At 40.6% G+C, this 18,485-nt stretch overlaps 1 protein-coding gene across 10 annotated transcripts in view; it reads left to right on the top strand.

Moving 5' to 3' along the window:
• LOC111251054 (furin-like protease kpc-1) overlaps positions 1 to 18,485 on the top strand; it is a 106,516-nt gene that overhangs the window by 84,085 nt on the left and 3,946 nt on the right. For 2 of the 10 annotated variants that reach the window (XM_086990531.1, XM_022807246.2), the window contains exons 5-11: positions 371 to 542; positions 3,980 to 4,122; positions 5,687 to 6,174; positions 6,541 to 6,657; positions 7,033 to 7,237; positions 7,566 to 7,736; positions 18,101 to 18,293. In XM_086990531.1, the coding sequence (XP_086846657.1) occupies positions 371 to 542; positions 3,980 to 4,122; positions 5,687 to 6,174; positions 6,541 to 6,657; positions 7,033 to 7,237; positions 7,566 to 7,736; positions 18,101 to 18,293 (1,489 nt within the window). The other 8 variants (XM_022807245.2, XM_022807249.2, XM_022807248.2 and 5 more) reach the window with 8 other exon arrangements.

The raw sequence follows: 18,485 nt of genomic DNA on the forward strand, positions 1-18,485 counted from the left end.
ATCAATGCTATGACAGTTGAGCCCCTTTTTTTATTGTCAAACCTGATACGAATGAAATATTGCGTATCTATATTAGATAACAAGGTCCAAACGCGACTACGTATGTGTATGTAAACGTTATTTATAAAGTGTATGACATACGACCTCTTTAACGATGATATGCCTTAAAGGACGGAAACTTGTACTCAGTTATCTTCTGCCATCATGTGCCACATATGATATGTTTTGTAGTGCGTCCACATTAGTGTTCCTCTAGCGTTTCTGTAATAATTTTTAATTGAAGATCAGGTATAAGTAACAGACGTCGAAAGCGTCCAATGAACTTATTTCTACATTACGTGTTTGACGCACGCTGCAATCTACTTTTCAGATCCTCAACCACGATATGAGCAGACCGACATGAACCGGCACGGTACACGATGCGCTGGAGAAGTTGCTGGTATTCGAGATAATCAAGTCTGTGGTGTGGGGATAGCTTATGGTGCATCCATTGGAGGAATTCGTATGCTGGACGGCGATGTGACGGATGCTGTAGAAGCTAGGTGAGTTAAATACGTGTGGGGCTCAGTGAGCCCAGAGAGAGAAAATCAGTAGTATCATCGTGTATTAATATGCCATAAATTCATCAATGCCTAAACTGTTCCATGCTGTTTTTGTGGTCAAATCATAACAAAGCGATCACTTCGCTGTTATTACATTAATTTTTACATACATTGTTTTGCCAAACATTAGACGACCAGCTAAATCTGCGCATGCGCACTGCTGAAAAAAGATATACGAAAACCAGGAACGCTGATGTTCTTTGAGATTAGTCATTTTACTTTAGATAAACGCTACTTTATGGAAAGTATTACCTCTCGTAACTTTCTGGTGAGGTTATAAGGTGATTATTGATCTTTTTAGCTTATTTGTGACAAGGAAGGTATAAAAAGTTCTGCCAAAAGGCTTAGCTTATGCGTTAGGGTTCTTTGCAGATACGCTGTTAAGGGCGTTTCGACGTGAGCCGATTATAACTGTCAAGCATCTGCAGCAAGCTTTTTACATCTTTTAACGAAGTATATGGAAAAGCAATCGATCCGGTCTATTGATGTTGCAATCTGGATACTGGAAGCACAGTTTGTACTGTTCTCACCTTTTAGGTGTGCCTTATTAAAATAGGAAAGTAGGAAAATAAGAAAGAAAATAGAAATAGGAAACCACAAAGGTGTCGATAATTTATTCATTTTAAAAATATATACCTAAACATTTACAGCTAACCTGTGTAGGTACTTAGGTCTATTTTATTTAAAAAAATATACCTACAATGACCAGCTAAGCTTGTCTTACAAATAATGTGCTTCTCGAAGCAAGGTCCCGACTCTTTTATATGGTTGCTCTCAATATGTATAAAGTTCCTTAATAGTTTTCTGTGTCGCATTAGATTACTCCACTTTTATGGCTGTGGATTTGGCCCTACTAACTAGCTCCAGAAGTGCCTAAACAAGCGAAGGATGTGTGGTCAAGGTGAATCCTTGTAAAGAACTCTTGCATCGATGTCTCCATAGTATTCTTGCTATTGGCGTTGTAGCAACATCGAGTGACATTGATTTGGGTCGGATATATGTGTAAACGCTTTAACTGTACCAATCTCTAGGCCTAGCGTTTCCCAGGGCGATAGATGGTCAGTATGTGTGCAACAAAGGGCCATGTCAAGCGTGTATAGAGATGAACAAACTATGAATGTTTGTTTGGATAGTGATTTAATTCTGCATGACACCTATTACTACGTCGTAAATGCTTTGGAAGTTAAACGTTCCAATAGGTAAAAAAGTTAAATGGCCTAGTTCGTTTAATTTGGATTGCGATAGCACTAGGTGACACTAGGATTATCATACCCGGTGTACTAGTGGGTACACTGTAATCCCAGACAATTCGATGCTTTCTTAACAATTTAGATTGTATTTAGATGTAAGATTTATACAATTTTACTATTATTATACTACGTAAATTAATCAAGTAATTTATTAAGACCGTCAAACGCAGTCTTAGCGATATGCAGCTAGCTTGTCTGGAAGTTTATAGCTGCTTAACCTTCCTGCTGATGAGCTGAACTGTCACATATATTCCTAAATAGAACCTTTAGCGAATAATTCCTATTTAATACATCTTGCATTCCACAGTTAAAAGGCGCACATAATAGAATACTTTCTGTTTAAGGCACATCCGATTTATTTGCACAAACTTGAACACCGTTTTTGATCGTGCAGCGCGATGATTACGAGAGTAGTGCATCTGTAAACTAATTTAATATTCGTCTGCTATGTTTCCAGCAGCCATGTTCGAAGCTGTCGTTCGTCGGTTTCAGTGTTCGCCGCACTATTGCAAGTCAAAATTCCTAAAACGAAAGCGCACGTAGTTTTCTATATTACAGATGCGTGTCATGTTCAGAACAGAAGTTAGATATTTCATTTTGGCGAATTACTGGCGGAGTCTTGTTAACAGGACGCTGTAAGGTTTCAGTTCGACTTATTGAGTGAGGCACGTGTCCTTCAACTTTGAAGGAAAAAAACACAAAGGACCGCTCTGTCGTCAAATGGCGCATACAGTACATAGCACTGACTATTGATTTACAGCATCAGGCTTGTCACTCAAAGTTTCTGCTGAAAGGAGGAAGTGGCCCTCCGTTGAAGTCCCTTTTTCTTCTCATGCGTATTCTCTCTATGGTTTCGTGCATGTGCCATCGTCGTTGCAGTTAGCATCCTTCAGGCAGCACGAGTCAAAATGCTTGATACAATCTCATGAAGTTCCAAAGAAGCCCATTCATTTTAGTGTACCACAGCCACTGCTACAGCTCGCAAGTCGCAATGCAAGTCGATATTGACGTAGGGCTCCCATCCCCATGTTTCCAGATTTTCTGAAGCAAGAGAACCCGACAGTCTTGAAAAGGCTTGTGAAGATCAATAGAATGCCTCCTAATATAATCGAGCTCGATGTTTGCACATGTCGTCTGGTACCGTTACAGAGACTGTGAATGGCGATTCATTGGCGCCGACAACGCTACTGTACAGAGGAATGCTGATGCTCAGAAACCGGGTGACATTTTACTCGACGACACTTATCAGAACACAAGGGTAGAAGTGGATGACGGGGAACGATACACCAACAATGTTTGTGTTGTTAGGCCTTAGGTAGGATAGTAAAATGTCATGCGACCGGATTAAGCGCGCATGGCAAAGCAAGTATATGAAAGGAGTCGGTAAAAACCAACGTAGCTGTTGTCAATAGCCCTCTAAAAAAAGCCGCATATTGTCGCTGTTATCGCGGACGATATGGAGAAAGTATGTCTCTGATGATTCATCGTATAGTACTTGAAAGCTATTTGGAAGAACAGATTAGAGCTGTCGAACAGCACACCTTAACGCGCTGTTCTGCGGTTTGATATTTACATTGGAGAAAGTTATTATATCAATAGAATCATGGGGTAATTTAGTAAACGTCACTGAAAATCCAGTTCTCAAACGTATTGTTTTATGTAAAAGCCATAGCAGCTTCGTTCACGACCCAATTTTATAGGTTTTACGGACCGAAAATTCCTGCTGACCAAAACATTCATGGATGAAATGAAGTGATTGGTACTTAAAAAAGGGTTACCTTCGTTCGGGTAGTCCTAAAGCAATCATTTTTTGTGCCGAACGTTTGGTACTTATACTATTAGACGTTTTTCAAATGGCTGGCTCTTGCCAAGACGAAATGAAGTGTGTCTACGTCCATATTCAAACCTTAGCTACCACGTGTTTTTAAGTTCAGCGGGCAAACACTGCCCTATCACAAATATGTTAGGCCTATTGCAGAGTCAGGAGTTTTCAGAGAAACGCTTCGATAATTTAGCTCGGTTCTTGTAATTGTATTCACATATTCATAGCATATAATAAGCAATCTAATCGAAACAGTGTTTTGACAGCCATTGATGGACTGTGGTCAACGGTATTGCGACTTGCAGGTCTCTGAGTTTAAATTCTCAACACGTCCACGTCTATTCGGCGTCGTGGGGTCCGGACGATGATGCAAAAACCGTCGATGGGCCGGGTCAGCTGGCGGATCGCGCCCTAAAGGACGGCATCCGAAACGGTCGTAAAGGGCTCGGTTAGTATACGATTAGTATACCTCAGTTGTGCTTACCTACTATATAAACCCAAATAATATCTTATTAACTTGTCTCACATTTCATAATTACATTTGACTGTATCGCTGAGCCGAGAATACTGAGTTAATGAGTTAATCAATGTAACGCTGCTGTTGAGTCCGTAAGCAAATGATCTGTTATTGTTATTATTATTATTCTATCAAGGAATCGATTTTTATAACATCTATGGATCTTTTACTATCAACGCTTATCTATGGAAAATAGTTTATCCCCTGATATGGCCGAAATTAAAAGGAAAGGCTACACATTCAAGCTGCACCCATGGCAGTCACTGGTTTACTTGTTATAAAATAGCCTGGCACAATTTTGGGTTTTCTATATTTCATTCATATATATAATCTAGTTTTATGTTTAACCTGTCTTTTACCCAAAGGTTAAGTGTTAAAGGTGTTAACTACAGGGATAAAAATCTTTACAAAACCATTTTAGGAACTGCCACAGAACATGTAATGATTGTTGCAGTTGTCTAGAAATGTAAATGATAGTATTTTTATTATTATTCATATAGCTGGAAGTATATAATGATACGTTATAAAATAAAACTTCTGTGCTAAAAATATATTACTTACTCTAAAGGGAACATTCTACACTCGAAAGAAGTTGTGTCCCTGCAGCCATACATACATTCAGCCAAGGATCATGTAGGAAAAGACCTCTTTTTCGACAAAAGAAGGCAGCACGGAGCTTAGGAGTTCGAGGCTGAACAAGAGGACGTAATGAGGGTAGGGATACATGAACACGATCACCTTTTTCGGGACAATCCCGTCATGGCTCTGTCCTCCAAACTTAACGAAGAGAGGGTACACGTGCCACAAACTGTCGCTCCTGCTGTTGCTGATTATGCTGAGTGTTGGCGGCAGACGAATTAGATGAGAAGAAATTGGGTATAGACCCCCAGAGCTCTTGGGAGTCTCCCGACCCAAATAGGGACCACGCAAAGATATCGGATCACTAAGCAGATATAATTCACGGCATCACCAACACCTTGGCTCTGACCTGGCGTAGGCTACGCCTGCTATCTAGAATTGTCGTGAAAAATCGTGAAAAAAAATTTGAAAGCGTCGCTCAGAGGACTTGTTTTTAATCGTCTAGACAAACGTGGATAATACATACGTTTATAGACGGTGAGAAAAACACAAACAATATTTTGTCTATAGAATTTTTTTACGCTTGGCACAGTTTCTATCAGCGTAATTGGAGTCACCATTGCATAATAAATATGTGCAATTATATGAATGGATAGCTACAAAACAGTAACGTATATTCGTGATGTATCTGTTCGAGGAACAACGAACATGCGCGGATCATGTGGCACGCTAAAGGAAGTGTGTAAAAGCATCAATAATATTAACACGTTAGTGTTCTTTTTTACCTACAGTTATGGGCTATTAGCGAACACAGATGCGGTGCGCTGGTCATCCGATGCAAAACAAAGCATACGCACCGTTCTGGTCTAGTTAGTAGAACCATGTGATTGATATTAACAGTTTGTGCGCATTTCAGGTAGTATCTTCGTTTGGGCTTCCGGAAACGGTGGTAAAGAGAAGGACAACTGCAACTGTGATGGTTACGTCAACTCGATCTATACGCTAGCAGTTTCAGCAGCTACCGAAAACGGAAACGTGCCCTGGTATTCGGAGAGTTGTGCAGCATCGTTGGCTACAACATACTCATCAGGCAACTACAATGAAGGTCAGATCGTGACGTCGGATCTTCATCACAACTGTACGGAGCGACACACTGGCACCTCAGCCTCAGCGCCATTGGCAGCTGCTATCGTCGCGCTCGCGCTGGAATCCAATCCATCGTTAACGTGGCGGGACATGCAACACCTGGCCGTACGAGCAACGAAGCGAGCCAATCTGAACGCTCCTGACTGGGTGACAAACGGAGTTGGTAGGAATGTATCGCATTCATTCGGTTTCGGCCTTCTCGACGCACATCGAATGGTCGAGCTGGCCAAAAGATGGCGACGCTCACCACCGCAAAAGGTTTTAGGATACACATATAATTACATTGTCGTTGTTCTCGTGCCGTTACTATGCCTGTAGACTTATTCAACCTTCACCTGTGTGAATAATTACGTGTAGTCTGGGCGTGAGATATAATTGAAGGAATATGTCATTTATTAAAAAGTTTGCGTAAAAAGGATATAACTATTAGCCAAGGAGACACTTTGCGAAAAAGAATATATATATATGTAGCCAATAAACCACGAACATTAGTGGCATGCATTTTTCTAAGAGATCAGAGAGGTTTTTCGACAAGTGCGATTTAAGGAGAGGGGACCTTGTACGTTTTAGTGACCCGTTTCGGTTATAGTAATAGTCTAATGGGTTTGAATACCGCGCTTATAGGTGTGTACGGTGAGTACACCTCGAAACGATAGGGCAATTCCCCCTAAGAGTACGTTGCTTCTTCATCTGTACGTCGAATGCAAAAATGTCAAACATATTGAGCATACTATTTCCAAGGTAAGTTATGAAGTTATACGGAAGAGCACGAAAAAATTACATTACAGAGTAATTTACCGGGGTAAAATGCTGAACCATGTTACTAAATATAGTAGTATGGTATTGATTTATCAGCTTTATTCGCTTGGGATAGTATTTCGCCTCGCTTACGTCTAAACGAGAATGACTTTTAAAAAAATCAACGTGATCAGGTTATGCGAAATGATGGGTCAGCACTGGCGGCTTTTTTTTTTTTAAATTTTATCTAATTATTTGTAAAAGGTTTGTTAGGGAAAACATCAAAGTCAATACACTATTACATTACCTCGAAGTAGCTGAGTAGTATTTTATCTATGGTATTGACTATATTATGGCCTTGTTACCTGGTTACTTCAGATTTCGCTACAGGCGGTTCGTCGTGGAGATCTGCACATTTACTTAACTTCACCGAAAGGCACAAAGAGCACCTTGTTGACGATGAGACCGCGCGACGACTCACGTCAAGGCTTTAATCAGTGGCCCTTTATGACGGTGCATAATTGGGGTGAAGATCCAAACGGCAATTGGACCTTAGAAATTCACAATGAAGGAGCTTATCTCGGTAAAGTCGATTTTTACTATTATTATTATGACAGCATATGGAACTTGCGTGTACATGACAAGTATGTTTCCACAGCATTGTGTATGCAAACTCAACAAGTAGTTATTGATGGTGGTGTATGATATTACTTAATTTTTGAGCTACATAATGAATTCGACTACGTAATGTGTAGTAATAATATTCGTTTATGTTTCAATCGGCAGATGTATGTGAATCTTGCTATTGTTCTATCTGAATTCCGTGCTTCAGCCGTTTCGATCTGACTGCTACGATGCGGCTATTAGAATAACGATGATCATTATTTTCGTGATCACTTTTACTGAGCTAGGCAAAGCCACGTTGAGGGAATGGGCATTAATATTATATGGCACCGCTGAGGACCCAGAAGCTCAGCTAAGATCGGACTTTCCGGATAAGCTGTTAGGCGAGATTGATCAAGGCAATGATTTAGGCGGGAATGAAGGTTCTTCAGGCGTAAGGAGTACAGGCGTCAGAGACCGTGAGTACAACTATCTGCTGTTAACGTTCCTAATGCGTATGACGTGCTATTTGGTTGTGAGTAGTAGATCTGTAGATATGATTTAAATTTAAAGTTAGATATTGACTATGACCACCGTTTAGACAACTGCCTTTCACTTGCGCACCGTCAACTAACAAGCATCGTCGTATACGTAGCTTTTCTAGTAATGCTACTAACTCGATAGCGCCAACCGAGCACATGATAGCCTCTTAAAGGATTTCCTTTTCTGACGACGTCTAGAACTGTGGTTACGAAGTATAGATAAAAACACAAATAAAAATATTTGTCCAACTCCTGTTTTAGTCTTTGTTTAATAAAACCGAGTTATCGCAACCACAGATCCTTCTGCGGAAGAAAGACAATCTGTGGTCCGAATCTAAGAAATTACATTGCCTAAAATTTTTCCATCATACAGGTATTCTAACTTAGTCAAGCTCACTTGCTTGCTGGATTGAGCTGTCCGCACGTAACGTACCCTTAATACAAAAAACTTATCTGAACTTTTCACATCGAAATCTTTCGATACTAATATTAATTGAATTAACCAGTGTGGATCAAGAGGCTATCATAGGATAAACTCGCCTAATAAAAATAAAGTACCTCTTACTCCAATTGTGCTTATATACCCAAATAATCAAGATGCCTAACTAAAACAGCCGGCTGAACGTGTAGACGATTTCGTTGCTGGTAATAACCATTTCTTAATTAGTTTCTAATATCAGATCGTAGCTAATAACGAGAAGTCACCGGAAAGTGTTGATGCACCCTAGCCACTACCTACGATTTGTTAAGCGTGACCCAAATACTGCCCAAATTAGGTATATAACCCGAATGCTCAAATGGATGCAGTTGATAATGTTTAACAAACCGTTTCCTCTGGATAATAGCTCTGATTTTCTTTTAATTTTTGCCTTTACCTGTTTCAGAATGATTAATGAATTTGCCTGTAATCCATTGAAGCATTGCAAACCTTGCAGAGTAACTAATTAGGCAAATTTGCATGAGGAATTAGGTTCGCCATGACACCGGACGCAGACCAGTCGCCACCCACTACACCCCAGGCGTCATACACGCACACACACGCACACACGCCTATAACCATAAAAATAAACAAGAAAGCTAACGACGCAACAAGCGAAACATTAACTTGTAAACAACTAAGCGTACTTTTTGGGCAAAAATATGCTATTTACCAACTATCACTGTTGACCAGAGAGGGTCACGTGCGTGAAATACCTCTGGCTGCAACTAGAATCAATATTAGCGAAAAGTAATTAATTTACAAGAATCCGGCTGCGCTGTTGCTGTACAGCATAAATTGATCCGAAAAAAAGTTTTTGGCTGAACAAGATGAGCAGGGAAATGTTAATTATTTTAGGGCGTGCATAATTGTCAATCGAGGTCCTACATAACGTAATTTTGTACCGTGACTGCCGTCCTCGTTGTGGTTTACGTGCGCATTACTATTAGTAATTAGCACACCTCTATTTCGATGTATCTCACTATGCATATATACACGTAGGCGTGGCAGGCATTCACGCGCTGTTGTATGTTTGCTTTTGGCGTAAGTCGTTGACGATACGTATTTCTTTTTTGCCGTGAGGTCTTCCTACTTGTTACGTTCCCTTTTTCTATCCTATACAAACCGCTTGACGTCACGTTTTGCCCTCTCTGTTCCCGCTTTCTCCTCATCTTGCAATAGTCAGCTACCACTTACCACGTTCGTACAACAAGACAACCACTGGTGTTCGCCTGGTCTGCGCCGGTCTCCGGTGGACTCCGGAGGGGCGTTTTCTCCTTCGTGGAGCGTCTCTTGGAGCTTGGTTTTGAAGATAGATTAAATAGCATTCCGCCTCTGCTGTCCCACGAACAGGCCCTTTTCTTAGTGTAACCCTGAGGCAACCTGTTTGGCGCGGCTGTTTGCTTGGCACAGTACCGCCTGGCCGGACGTCGAAACGCGCTTTCGGCTCTCGAATGACAAACACAGGCCTAGCTGACGCCTAGCAGACAGCTGCGACCAAAGGAGGGATGCTTTTTACGGTGGCGCGGTTATAATGTCCTTAAAGACCTGTACGTTGTTTATAAATGGGCTTCTATGCTCATACGCGCGAACCGTTTTCAGTCCGTAACGCATTTCGTTGTTCACGTGGTTGACGGCGGGTTACCCGCGTCTGTCTCTCTCTGTTCTCTGTCGTTGTTGTTTCTGTTCCTCCTTTGCAGCAGCGATTGATAGTGATACCGTGCTAAATTCGCGTAGTTCCGTATCGCTGTCATCAGCGGCAGCAGCGACGCAAAGTGGCCTCCCGCCATCTCCGCAGTTATTAGGCCTCACCTCGTGGTACCAACTTCTTCTATCAGGAGCCAAGTCTCCAAGTCAAACCACAACTGTTCTCCTATCTTGCCAAGCTTCGGCTCTCCTGAAGCCGCTACAAGTTCTTCTACTCGCGCTGTTGTGTACATTCTCACGATATGTTGTCGACTTCAACGGGGACAATCGTTTTGTATACTAGATATATAAATAACAATGATAATAATAATATAAGTAATTGTATCAGTCATTATATTGGAAGCAGGAACAACAACAACAACAACCACGGCAGCAGCAAAATACTGAAGCAAGCCTCGAGCACAGCTAACGGCAATAGAGCAGTACGTAACCAGTATACGATCCATTAACTAGCTTTTCGTTACACTTCGATGAAAACCTAGTTAAAGTCTAAGTTGTGCCGATTTAATTCACGCGATCTGACGTATTTGGGTTTATAAACGAAAAAAAAAAAAAACTGTCATACGAATACTAGGCGCTTTTTATGCATTTTAATGTGTTGTTACACAGATCTGTTTTTTGTGAAATAACAGTACTTGATAACTAAGACGCCACACAGACCAGAGTAGACATATCAAAAAGAATTGCCTTTTTCTGTTTTCCACTTTGCAAGCTCTATCTGCATATTTGGTTAAAAGTATCACTGAGTCTTTTGTACGGAATCCTAAAGGATTTCGAAATGGCCACTAGGCACTATATGCCCCGGTCGTAAAAAATTTCATCGTTACTGTTTTTGTTTATCTGTCTTGCAAGAATAACCCTAATGTACTTTTGTTTTATTATTTTTTTAATCGATTTCTTGTATATTGTATTGTTTAATTCCATAAGTTGACTTTACGTATGCGCAGTTGTAAAATATATATATATATATATACTACATATACATATATATATATATATATATATATATATGTATATATATGTCTATTATTCATCAATTAGGATTATTTATACCTTCGATCTTAAACCAGACAACATTCCCTATCCTGGTTCACCTTTGAGCATATATAGGGAATTTCATGGAAGAAAATCAGTCCATAAAAAGGCTAGGTATCACACATTGTATTTTCCGTCTACAATAATATAGCCGAATTGTTTATGTCGGAGCCTAACACCCTTTAATTGTTATGATCGCAGTTAGACGAACGTCTGATACAGATGAAAAATCCATGGTGTAGATTTAAAGCCGCGGTCTAACTGGGCTTGTTCATTGTTGTCGAAGTATCCTCATTTCTTGTCACTTGTTACTCTTCATCAGACAGTTTCGAGAGGCTTAATTGAAACTATTTAAGCTAGATGCGCGAATGGTAGCTTTTGAGGCAGGAAGTGTTCTTCTGGCGTTCCGTGTGTAAACGGTAAGCGGCCCATTTCGAGACATAAATTTATACAACAAAAACTCCTATGAGACTTTTCTTTAAAACGAACATAATTCATTCAACAGTGTTGATTGCTATATACTTCTACTTTGTGGAATTATGATCACCACCGTACCAATGTAATGAGATTAATGAATGATGTAATACGACGATGTGTATGAAGATTGAATGAACCGAGCGCTTATGGGACTACGAACGATATCAATTTCGACAGCTGAGTAGAGCCACTTAATTAATTATGCATACTATTATTGATCCCCAATGTAATAGAAAAGGCGGATATTGTATTATTATGGAGTGTAGTGTAGGTAAACAAGACTAATCAACTATGAGATAGGTACATATCGAAAAGAAATTACTGAAGAATCGGACGTTACCCACTGTCTAAGTAAGTCCCCCCCAACCCCACCCTAGTTTCTCGTGTTCCGGATTATCACGGTGCTGTCTACAGAACGAACTAATGACACTTAGACAACCATTTTTCGTAGCATCGCTCGTGTAGAAAACAGACATTACGGGAAAAGAGCAAACACTTAATGAAACAGATGGCTGAGTTACAGTTGTTTTGGTATCTTGCATAGGAAGCTTTTACTCCAGTAAACGAATGGTAACTACGTGCTCGAATTTGTTGATAGTCCTTGTTGTACTGAAGAAACGAAAATCGATTGACTATAATGGTGATACTATATAAATTTTGATAATGATCGCAATTACTATAGCATGTATATAGCGGTAGCGAACGTCCAATACGTGTCTCTCCATAGTCCTCAGGCACCGATGCAACAATACATAAATAACAAGTCAAAGCCCATACAGTATTGATTAAGCAGTGTCATTTTGAGCAATGCAAGCGTGTGAGTGAATGAATCAACGAATGAATGAATATTGTGTGGGAATACTTGGTAGACTATAGTGACACAGAAATTACCACAGTACTAGAAATGGTACTCTCGTATATCGATAAAGAAAGTCACTTGTAGAAACGAGGAACGGGAAAGTAGGCGCGCATGTAGGCGCGGATGTGAAAGGTGCGAAATTAAGGGGGCAGTTAAGCAATAGCAGAAAGATCAACGAAATACAAGGGAAGCGTTCTCAAATCCGACACGCGTTTTCTGTGATACTTCATATATAAGTAGAGGATAATAGGTTAACTGCATCGTTTAGACGAGGCTTCCTACCATAGATTTTTTGTGTGTAAACGATATAAACGCAAGCAAGTTTTATGAATGGATCAAGGCGAACATCCGTTGTACATCTGCTGCGCTGCAAGAGGATTATGGGGTCAGCAGAACAAACTAAACAATGGCGCTATTACGCGTAATAAGAATAATTTTTGTGTTCGGTGTTTTTCTATTCCATGTTCAAAGACGAACAACTAAATTACTAGTAATAATGCTGTAAATTATTACAGTATAATAAATGATTTTCTATACAATATTTCTGTTAGAACGTCCGTGTATAGCTCGAGACAAACGAAAACAAAAATGTACGCGATAAACATGCCCAACCGCCTAGGGGTCAGCCAGCGGTGTCAAATGTATACCATATAGGCCTTTAAATGATAATAGTAATTATAACGATAATACAAAGTGCAAAGTTAATATGACGCAATAGTTGTGCTAGAATTTTTAGAACTACTGTTTTTTTGGCTGCCAAAAACGAACAGATACAGTAGAACAGCTTCTTCTCGCTTTTCTGCTCAATACAACAACGATTAATAAGATGATTTAGTGTTCCTAGACGTCAAGAAGATATTTGGAAACTTCATTAACTCCGTTACTGATATCATCAATTCACGATTGCTTATGATTCTAACACTGACTATAACTTGTGCAAATGGTTCAAAGGCTTGTTGAAGTACATACTGCTATGATGGGAAGCTTGTGCGAGACGTACGTTTCTGCACAGAATTGAGCTGATATATATTTGCATATATTTACGAATATAAAAAACAAATAAAATAACGTTGCCTAAGCTTACTAGTTGTATAAAAACATCAATCCTACCAATTTATTTCTGGTCCTCGCTATTATTGCTGATTCATTGAGCAAACATACTAATCTGAGCTTGCCGCCATCATACACGTTTGAAAAAATAAAAAGTGTGACGACTTTGAACTTCCCCGAAAGAAGGCATCATCTGCAGGAATTTTCTTGTCACGCCTAGCACCAGGTCAGAGTCCGTTCGTGCAGATGAGATTGGCGTACCCTATTTCGCTTTCTACCTACTCAGTGTTCGCAGCTTGCCTTAACCTAAACCTCCGAAATCCCAGCCTCCTCAATTACTCTAAACGGCAGCAATTCGCTTGGGTCTGGGTGGTCCCAGGAAAAACCGCAAATCATAAAATTCCGGATAGATCTGTCCGAGACGGAAATGTCAACTTTTCCATGATATATTCGCGTATGATTTGAGAAAATGTGCTTAAGAAGGTGAGATAAAAGTTCGCTTATCTAAAAAAATAAGCTTAACCAATATAAACTCAGACACCCTAAGCATACATATGCTCTGACTATGCTCATTTCTGCCCTTAAACGGATATAATCTAAATTGTGCTTTCTCATGGCATTGTAATGCGCCTAAAATGTAGAGAATACTTCAAATCGAATTATCGCTCCTTCATATAGCCGGTATTTACCCAAAAAGAACGAGTTCGACTTACTTAGATTTCCTTTATTGTTTTGACTTTATGTCTCATTTTATAAACTCGTGCTTACTTTATTCTCAGTTACTTTATTTTCAACGGATAACATATAGTAAACTTGCAATCTTTGATGAAAATTTTACAGCGGTACCATATTTTAAATGTTTAATTTTCAAACAGAGCTCGCCCTTGCATGTAGACAAGCGAAATGCAGCGATATACTAGTATGTATATGTATGACATGTCTTTCCGTATTTCCTATGAATGCCTTTGTCACGTTGCTGCAGAGGTGTGGTTCAACGGATTGGCCTTAGCAGGGTACACAGCCACTACCGAGAACCATTGGCCTCGCTCAGAGCACCATGCAACTACCTACTCAACTCAATACTACCATCACTATAACTCCCAGCCTCAGCCATCCTGGCACGATCGTCCTTATGAACGGTATCCCCATTACAGCAGTGAGGCGGCTGATCGAATTCACGCTTCCCATACAGAGTCATCCACGTTCGACTATAACCAAGGGCAGCCTCAAGCGGGTATGCCGGAGGTTAAATCACAGAGCGTACAATTTCAGGGCCAAAACGGTAATGCTGCTCTTACTGCTGCAACCGGCTTCGAGCTTCAGTTCCCTGAATACTACAATTACGACCCATATTCGTACTATCGACGCGCTGATTCGGGCGGCAGTGACAGTGGAGGTGCATTGATTGATTACCCTGTCGACTATCGACACTAGGCAGTATTATGAGTAATAGAAAATACGTAGAAAAACAGAGAGGCGATAGATTTTTATTCGGCAATAGCACATATAGGTTCTTGAAATGCTGGACTTTAAATGTACATAGATGTAGAGAGAAACCTTGGATATACGGATGAAACTATCGTGATGATTAGCTACCCAAAGATTGGATCTCCTAATTGTAGCTGGAACAGACGAAGGGCAGAAGGAACGCATGTAATTCCGAGGCCACTTGAAGAGCTTCGACTTACAGGTCTCGCCTCGACGGCACGGCCGTTCGTACCAGCAGCTTCTGGCGGTCAGCGTAATAGCGATAAACCGCCTGCGACGGCGCCTCGATCTAACTTCAATCGGCAATCATCAGCGTTCATCTCATTTATTCGTCGGGTGACCGGACTCTGATAACAGAGTCAAATTTATATCATCAGTTTTCAACGCCATCAAAGTGATGCTTATCGAGCTTCACTTGGACGTAATGCCCACTGCTGAGGACTCGTATACGGAGCGGCGTCTAGAGCTTAAACGCCAATAGCACGGTTATGATATGATATGCGATCCTGCTACGATATGAACCTGTATGGAACGCTTTTAAAAAAAAGTCCTATCGTCCAAGGTCTTTTCGAGAACGCCGAGGAACTTCAATATGATTCTAAACATAACTATACAATGCATAGGAATTTATGTTAGTTGCGATTGTGTCAAAATACTCAATACATTATTTTGTACCAGATTTAATCGCTCCGCAGCGAATTAAAGCAGAAATCATCCAACTATTAACTCAGAGAATGACTATATCCTTTTTAAAATGACGCTTGAGTATTGGGGGATTCATACTGTTTTTAGTATTCAGTTGACTCAGCTATGTTAGATTAACAGTTGTGTTGCAGTTCTCAAAAATAAGTTCTACATAGGATTTTCCCCCGTTTAGATGTCAGCGAGACTGTCCATCGAATTCACTTTGTTCTTAAATAAACACCCGATTCTAGATCATGCCAGCTAAAGCGATACGGTCATTATTTAGCATTATGACGAAACAGATTTTCTCAGACACTATTTATCTGCATCTATGCGAGAGTAAGTTAGCTAGGAACGAATCAACCTGTGGACCAAACAGCCCAGTCTCGCATTAGATGGATATCTAAAGCATTATTAAAGCCTAACTTTGATTCTATGAAAGAAACTTCATATAGAATATAAACACAGGTAACTTTTCTATGAAAGAAGCAAAGAGACAATGAGGAAGTCACTCATGTAATATAAACGATTTATTTTTAAAAAATAATTATAGAAGTATTTGACAACAAAGTAGAAGTAATGTATTATTATTATTATAGACGGCAATTTTCAGTTATACCTGTGTTTATGCGGCAATCAATATGATTCACAAAACCTACCAAACAAATCATGTTTTACCTTGAATAAGCAAACAGACAAAAAACCTGAGTAAGAAATGTGATTCAATGGTATGAGATGCACATATTATTGGAGAACGTTCTTATTTACACATCCTTATTATGCCTATCCGTATAGTTTAACACATTTTATAAGTACCAATGCAATTACTATAATAAATATACACTGAATCGAAAAGAGAGATAGAGACAAAAGGAAAGCAATAAATTTCGGACGGAGGCGTCTGTGCAGTTTGAAATTTGCGGCGTCTTTTTTGTGATGGTCTGTACAAGGTCTAGACTGGAATTGGCAATGGAAAGGCTCTCGTGACTATGGGCAGGCAAAAACCAAAGACTGGGTTTCTGATTGCGGGAAATTCTCATTAATTGCTGTAGTATACTAGTAAAAAAAACGCGATGGGCAGAAAAAGTTTGCTGTATAGAAGTTGAACTGTGGCGTGAGTTGGAGGGAATCATTTGAAGATTTCCGGTGTCAGCTTCTCAGACGACGTAGGCACTGAGCCTACTCTCTGACTGCTCCTCCGGTCACGGCGCTGTTTCCCGCACGCCAGAACGATTGTCATGGTAAACGAGGCCGAGTCCACAATCTTCCGAGTGACCTTGAAAGCAAACCCTCTCCCATCACCAGCTCGTCCGTGATTCATCTTCAAGCGCCTTTCCATAATCACTGCAACATCACATACAGCTAATACTGACTAATGGCAGATGATCGTTCTGTATCTTGGCCGACTGACATGGGCGTTGCTACGGCTACAACGGTTAGATGCGAGCTCGCATCAGCAGTAGCAGCTTGTTTCTACCTGTCTCTGTTGTAAGCATGAGTCCATCTCATTGTTGTGGTTGCATCTGTATATAGCGCATTTGTCAGTCCGTCATCCAGTGCGCGCGCTTAGATAGTTCTTCAAGTGGGGTCAAACGATAAAAAATAGAACCAAGGACGAAGGTTCTAGAGCGGCAGCCGCTGTTACGGCTGCTACAATTGTACGCTTAATTATAGGTGATGACCGAAGGACCAACCTAGTGCGTTTGTTTATGGGTAGCGCCCCACTCTTTCCTTTCGATGGGCTGGAACACAGGCGAATGAATACGCAAGGGCATGACATAGGCAATGATGATGAGCATGAATATGGGTGGTGCTGGTCGGTGGCAATCAACAGGTGCGTTTCCCCCCGACCGCCCTCTTTTCTCTTGCCACTCGACCCCCTCTGCTACTCTATAGAGATATAGGCGCTGACGCCGGTAGATTATCGGTTGTTCACGTTGGAACTTGAGTAGTATCTGTATCGGATGATTTACGCTTAGCAGCAGGATACCGCCATTACCTGAACTACCTTAATGGCAATGAGAGAGACTATTTTGAATGAACGCCAACAAGAGGAGAAGGAAAAGATAGAACTACAGGAAATGGGCGAGAAAAAACGACCAAATAAGCGAAAAGGAAGCCATGTCGAGTCTAGAACACATGATACGCGAATAGTCATATTAGCTTACTACAAATCGGCTATCGGCTATTTGATCGGGATTGAGTCTGATCAGATTCCAACTTGAGTTGGTATTGAGACGATCTTTAACCGTTCTGTCATGCCGATTTGCTGCTGCTAAAGCTACCACTTCGACGGCATAGACAGGACTGGATATCTATCTTAATATAACCTTGCATCTGACACAAGCACTGTTTTAGTATGATGACGTTAATGAATCTCTTGACGACCGGTGGAAATATTTATACAACTTTTGCTAGCTTCTTTGTTGCTACAACAACCCGCTTCAGGAGATAACCCGTCAAAGCCTAATGATGATGCGCTTCGTACTAAAATATACTATCAAAATTTGTCATATTTTGTAGAGAACTGCACAGCTGGCAGCTATAAACATATCACGCACTCAGGTGAAACGTTGTGCGCGCGATGCCATTATTCGTGCCAAGCGTGTAAGGGCCCTAACGACTATGAATGCGGTGCGTGTTACCCCGACGCCATTCTTCATTCGGACGGATACTGCTACAACAAAAACCTCCTTGAGAAATTGGCAGCTCATTGGTGAGTTTCTCATTCTGATAAATATATCTCGACGAAAAGACTCGTGCGAAAATTGTACGTGATACGCGAGCATTTGTTTATGGTAAAAGATTGCTATTCCTTGGTGTTCTGCATTCAAACATGCTACAAGCAGTTAGTAATGGCTTACGTTTATGACGGAGCAGTTTTAGGCGATGTACCTTTAGCTCGGTC

The sequence above is a fragment of the Varroa destructor genome, unplaced genomic scaffold (genome assembly GCF_002443255.2).
Source record: "Varroa destructor unplaced genomic scaffold, Vdes_3.0 BEIS01000005.1, whole genome shotgun sequence".
NCBI lineage: Eukaryota > Metazoa > Arthropoda > Arachnida > Mesostigmata > Varroidae > Varroa > Varroa destructor.